The following is a 5,718-nucleotide window of genomic DNA, read 5'->3' as shown; positions in this document are numbered from 1 at the left end:
GGCCCGACGAGGGGGCCCTGGGGGGCCTGCGCGCGCTCTTCGTGGCCATGAGCTGCCTGGTGGTGCTGGAGAACCTGCTGGTGCTGGTGGCCATCGTGACCCACATGCGGTCGCGCCGCTGGGTCTACTACTGCCTGGTCAACATCACGCTCAGCGACCTGCTCACGGGCGTCGCCTACCTGGCCAACGTGCTGCTGTCCGGGGCCCGCACCTTCCTGCTGGCGCCCGCCCAGTGGTTCCTGCGCGAGGGCCTGCTCTTCATGGCGCTGGCCGCCTCCACCTTCAGCCTGCTCTTCACGGCGGGCGAGCGCTTCGCCACCATGGTGCGGCCGCTGGGCAGCAGCGGGGCCGGCCAGACGGGCCGCGTGTGCGGCTTCATCGGGCTGTGGTGGGTGCTGGCCGCGCTCCTGGGCCTCCTGCCGCTGCTCGGCTGGAACTGCGTGTGCGCCTTCCCGCGCTGCTCCAGCCTGCTGCCGCTCTACTCCAAGGAGTACATCCTCTTCTGCGTGGCCGTCTTCGCCTGTCTCCTGGCCGCCATCATGGTGCTCTACGGGGCCATCTTCCGGGTGGTGCGGGCCAACGGGCAGAAGGCCCCCCGGGTGCTGGCCCGCCGCAAGGCCCGCCGGCTGCTCAACACGGTGCTCATGATCCTGGTGGCCTTCCTGGTGTGCTGGGGCCCGCTCTTCGGCCTGCTGCTGGCCGACGTCTTCAGCTCCAACGACTGGGCGCAGGAGTACCTGAGGGGCATGGACTGGATCCTGGCGCTGGCCGTGCTCAACTCCGCCGTCAACCCCCTCATCTACTCCTTCCGCAGCCGGGAGGTGTGCCAGGCCGTGCTGGGCTTCCTCTGCTGCGGGTGTCTCCGGCTGGGCCTGCGGGGGCCCGGGGACTGCCTGGCCAAGGCCGCGCAGGCCCACTCTGAAGCCTCCACCACGGACAGCTCGCTGAGGCCCAGGGACAGCTTCCGGGGCTCCCGGTCACTCAGCTTCCGGATGCGAGAGCCTCTGTCCAGCATCTCCAGCGTGCGGAGCATCTGAGCCACAGCAGGGGAGTGAGCAGGGGGCTCCAGTGGAGAGGCGGGAACAGGGCAGCCAGCCGGGGTGCGTCCCAAGGTCCTGTGGTCCTCCTCACAGCGCCCAGGCCTGCTGACGCCGAGCAGGCGTGTCCGGTGGTCTCCCTGGAGAAGGAGGTGACTGCTCACTGGGGCAGGGAGGGTTCCGGAGCGGGGATGAGGGTCTGCTGTGTACACCCCCAGCTCCCACATCATCCCAGGGAGTCGCGGCCCCTCCCCGGCCTCAGGGGGCGCCCAGGCTGCGAGGGGAAGCTGTGGGGTTGACCTCCTGGCAACACGGAAGTTCAGTGATGGGTCATCCCAGCCTCCCTCTTGTTCACGTGTGGGCGTAGGGACGGGGGCGTGGGGCTGCGGGCCAGCCGGCCGCGGGCGGGGAGGTGTGCCCGTGGCCAGGGAGGGCCGTGCGTCCGTGGGGGTCCGGGGAGCGGCACAGTGAGGGTGCGTGTGTGTGCGAGGGAGGGAGGCGGGCATGGGCCTGGGGAGCCAAGAGGGTGTGCGGGCGTGTCTGCGTGTGCACAGGCGCCTCCATGTGTGCACGCGCGTGTGCAAGCGCGAGAGCCTTGGGCTGCCAGGTGGGGCCGGCGCCCCTCTCTCTCACTTCCCCTTTCCCTGCCCCATCTCTCATCCTGGGCCCCCGCAGCCTCTTCCCCGCCTCTGGGCTCTGCACCTCGTGGGGGCCCCATCTGCGGGCCGACAGAGGCCCAGCCGCCTGGCCCTCCCGACCTCGGGGAATTGTCCACTTCCTAGAGTTCCCTTTATTTATTATTATTATTTTTAAAAGTTTACTTCATCTCCTAGTTATACAGCTTCAATAGCCTTTTTTTTGGTTCTTCCATCTTCTTTTTTTTTTTTTAAGTAGGCTCCACGCCCCACATGGAGCCCAGGGTGGGGCTCGAACCCACAACCCTGAGATCAAGACCTGAGCTGAAATCAAGAGTCAGACGCTCAGCCGACGGAGCCACGCAGGTGCCCCCAGAGCTCCCTTTAGCACTAACTGCCTTGCCCTTCTCTCCTGTGAAATGGGCCTGTAACGGGTGGAGCCCATGGCAGGAGGCGCTCACCAGGGCACGTGGTGCCGAGCACATCTGACAAAGCTTCTGCCACTGGTGGGGAGGTGAGGTCCACTCCGGGAGCCCCGTGGCTGTCGAGCACTCGGTAAGCGGTCAGCACCACCGGTGACCTGAACTTAGTTTGAGTTTAAATAGCCCGTGGCGCTCGCGGCAAGCACGCTGGACAGCGCAGGGCTGCGTCCTCAGTGCGCAGCCACTTTCAGCTCGTAGCAAGTTCCCTCTCTGCAAATTTCCTGCCTCTGGCTTGCCACGTTCCAGGGGGGGCAGCACCTGCCTGCCACGTGGGCACCGGCGGCTCTTCTCTGACCCTCGGTCCCGTCCCCGTACGACGAGGGGTGAGGTGCGTGGACACGCTGGCCGCGGCCGGCCGTTTACGATGAGCGGAAATGAGATGAAATTTTAAAATTCACTTTCTCGGTGCACCGGTCGGCCGGAGGTGCCACAGCACACGGCACTCGGCACAGACGGAGTTCTTAGCTCGATCACCTCCGTGAGGACCCTCTCTCCAAGTCCAGTCTCATTCTGAGGACTCAGATGTGAGCTCTGAGGGGACACAATTCAGCCCATGGTGTCCAGTCACGCCAGCCACATCTCAAGCACTCCCCAGTGACATGTGGCTCGTGGCCACTGTTGGGGATGGTGTAGATGCAGGACGTTTCCATCATCGCAGAGATTTCTGCTGCACAGAAACTGCAGGCCTGTGGCCAGGTGCACAATAAACTGGATGTTCTTATATTTTTCTGGCTCTCATTGTCACGTTGCTTGGTGATGGCAGCAAGCGGGGTGGGGTCTTGTGGAACCTGCGGTGAGTGGAGCCTGGGCCACCCTGAATCTGTCAGCCTGCGCTCTGGGCCCGTGTGAGCTGGCCCCGCCGCCTCTGCGGGTCTCGGCTTTAGGATCACCTCCTCCAGGAAGTCTTCCCTGATTTCCCATCCTCCCTAGGTCTCCTCTCAGCTCCCACAGCTGCTTGCACGTCCCACACAAACTGCAGGTGTGACCGCTTCTGGTCACTCATCCATTGCCTCCCCCGGGCTGTCAGCTCTGGGAGGGGGGAGACCGTGGTAGTGTCTGGGTCACTGCTGTGACCAGAGTCCAGAGAAGTGGCCCCAACAGCACGCCCTCCTCGGAGCCTCAGAAACCTCTTCCTCTCCCTCTTCCCCACCCCGGCCCCCTCCCTGCCAGCAGCAGGTCCCAGGATCCTGACTTCTGCCGGTTGGATGGCTCAAGCGTCTGTAACCTGCTATCATTTTCCGGCTCTGCCACCCACCACGGGCCTCAGCTTCCTCCTGCAAAACGAGGGTACTGATAGCGCTCGGCCTCCGGGCACGCTCGTAAGGGGCGGCCTACAGAGGCCCTCAAACTGTCACGAGCTGTGTTTTTAAATGAATAGCAGTAGCAACAAAGGCTTGTATATTCCTCAGTGCCTGGCGCGCTGCTCTCGTCGCTCTTTCATTAACTCATTTAACCCTCAGAAATCCTCTAGGACGCAAACACCACTGTTAACGCCATTTCACAGATGGGGAAACTGAGGACCGGGTAGATGAGGGAATTTACCCAAGGTCACACACCTCAGAAGGGGCCGGGCAGGTGGCCCTTCTTGATCCTTGCTTGTTAGGGAATAGTTGAATCTCCCCATTTTCCAGGCGGGAAAACCATGGCTCAGGGGAGGAGGCAGCACGAGCGGCTCTAGGGCCCAAGCCTTGTCATCCAAGCCAAGTTCAGGCCCGTTTCTCGGGCTGCCCCCAGGTGAGTGCGTGAGTTTCATAGCCTGACCCGGGAGAACGGGGCAGATGGAAGAGCACATGGGCCACGATGAGCTCTGGTCCCTGTCCCTGTCCTTCCGGGCCACCTCTGCCCCCTCAGGCCCAGGAACTCCCCGGAGAGGCCTGGGGGTGGCTGGAAGCAGGGGACAGGACCAGGAGGGAGGGGCCGGCGCCGGAGTCCTCACTTCCCATTCATTCCACTCATTCATTCATTCATTCATTCACTTGGCCACTGTGTGTCAGGCTCTACTCTGGGCACAACGGTTCCACCCATAGGCACCCTGGTGCCTGCCCCCACGAAGGCCCCGCTCTGCGGGTGACAAACCCCAGACATCATTTCAGGAAGGTGTTAGCCTTGCAGGAGGGTGGGGGAGGAGGGATGGGAGAGGCAGCAGCCTGGAGGCTGCACGAGCTGGTGCATTTTCCCCCAGCGGTCACGGGGCACTTAATGTGTGCCCAGCTCTTTCTGACTCAGTTCCCTGGGGATCATCTTGCTGACTTCTTACCCCTGGGCGGGAGGAAGAGGTGGGAGAGGCTGGGAAAAGGGCATCTGATAATTTATCATCTATCAGGTAGCTGAGGAAACTGAGGTTCTGAGAGATGAAGCAAGGTCACACAGCTGGCAAGGGTCGGTCGGCACTGAGACTTGACTCCGGAACGCTGTCAGTCAGCACACATGCCACCTCGAACCTGGTACACAACAGCCCCCCCACCACCACCCAAATCCTCCAGGAGCCGAATTGGAGCCTAGATGTCAAGTCACTGGGGGACAGGGCCTTCCTGTTCGGCATCTTGTGGCCTTAGTCTTCCCATCTGTACAAGGGGATATGGGTTATGGAAGCTCCTTAAGACCTCTCTCAGGCAGACAGTGGGATCTTAAGGTTGTGAGATTCGAAAAAAACAAATATGGGTCACCCAGTTAAATTTATGAACAAAGAAATTTAAAAAAAAATTTTTTTTACTATGAATATGCCCCAAATATGAACAAGCCTAAGTACAAATCATCCTATCACCAACCCTGCACAAACTCCAGCCTCCAGACTACAAGTCCCATAACCCACTGCACCATCCCTTTAGGAAACTTCTATCATGATTTCTTTCTTCTTTTTTCATTCATTCATTCATCCCCAAACGGTATAGCCCACCCGCTGTGTGCCCGGCCTCACACTGGGTTCTGGGGATACATTAACGCACTGAAGCCGACAAAACACTGCCCTCGCGGGGTCTAGCAGCTGTGTGCCTTGGTTGTTTTAAGGGATTTTCTGACTTCTACCAGGAAGACTACAGCTCCCATGAGCCCTTGTGCCTGTTTAACAGGACTACAATTCCCAGGGGGTTGCGCGCACTGGGTGGGCCACTCCTGTCTCTATTTCCAACTTCCTTCCGGGTCGAAAGATCGCGTCCTGCCCCCCTGCCTCTCGCCGCCTCCCTCGTCCTACCACAAAGACAGGGTTGGAGAAAGTTCGACTGCAAATAGTTGTTTTAAGTCTCTGTATTTTCGGACTCGGAGTTGATGTGAAACGTCATCAGCTCTAGCCCCACAGTCTACCGTGCGTCCTCCGTTGGGAAGGAACAGAGGGGGCCTACCACTCCCAGGAGGCGCCGCGCGCGCCAGGAGGACTACAACTCCCAGGAGGCGGCGCGGCGGGCGGGGCGGCCCNNNTCTTCCTGCCCGCCGTGCTGCTGCTCGTGGCGCCGCCGCTGCCGGCCGCCGACGCGGCGCACGAGTTCACCGTGTACCGCATGCAGCAGTACGACCTGCAGGGGCAGCCCTACGGTGCGTGCACCCCGGCCTCGCCGGGCACCCCGGAGC

General features: G+C 61.4%; 2 protein-coding genes across 2 annotated transcripts in view; both read left to right on the top strand.

Moving 5' to 3' along the window:
- The first annotated feature begins 6 nt into the window (after window positions 1–6).
- On the top strand, window positions 7–1,368 carry S1PR4 (sphingosine-1-phosphate receptor 4). The gene has a single exon (XM_077752165.1). It carries the CDS (start codon window positions 48–50, stop codon window positions 1,035–1,037), a length of 990 nt encoding a protein of 329 aa, XP_077608291.1. The 5' UTR covers window positions 7–47; the 3' UTR covers window positions 1,038–1,368.
- Window positions 1,369–1,541: 173 nt separating this feature from the next.
- Window positions 1,542–5,718, top strand: part of NCLN (nicalin) — an 18,534-nt gene continuing 14,357 nt past the window's right edge. The window contains exons 1-2 of the mRNA XM_077751840.1: window positions 1,542–1,644; window positions 5,476–5,682. Of these exons, the coding sequence (XP_077607966.1) occupies window positions 1,542–1,644; window positions 5,476–5,682 (310 nt within the window). The remainder of the gene's footprint in view (window positions 1,645–5,475; window positions 5,683–5,718) is intronic.

This window comes from Crocuta crocuta, unplaced genomic scaffold (assembly GCF_008692635.1).
Source record: "Crocuta crocuta isolate KB4526 unplaced genomic scaffold, BGI_CrCroc_1.0 scaffold110, whole genome shotgun sequence".
Classification (NCBI taxonomy): domain Eukaryota; kingdom Metazoa; phylum Chordata; class Mammalia; order Carnivora; family Hyaenidae; genus Crocuta; species Crocuta crocuta.
This window is presented reverse-complemented; position numbering and strand designations above follow the sequence as displayed.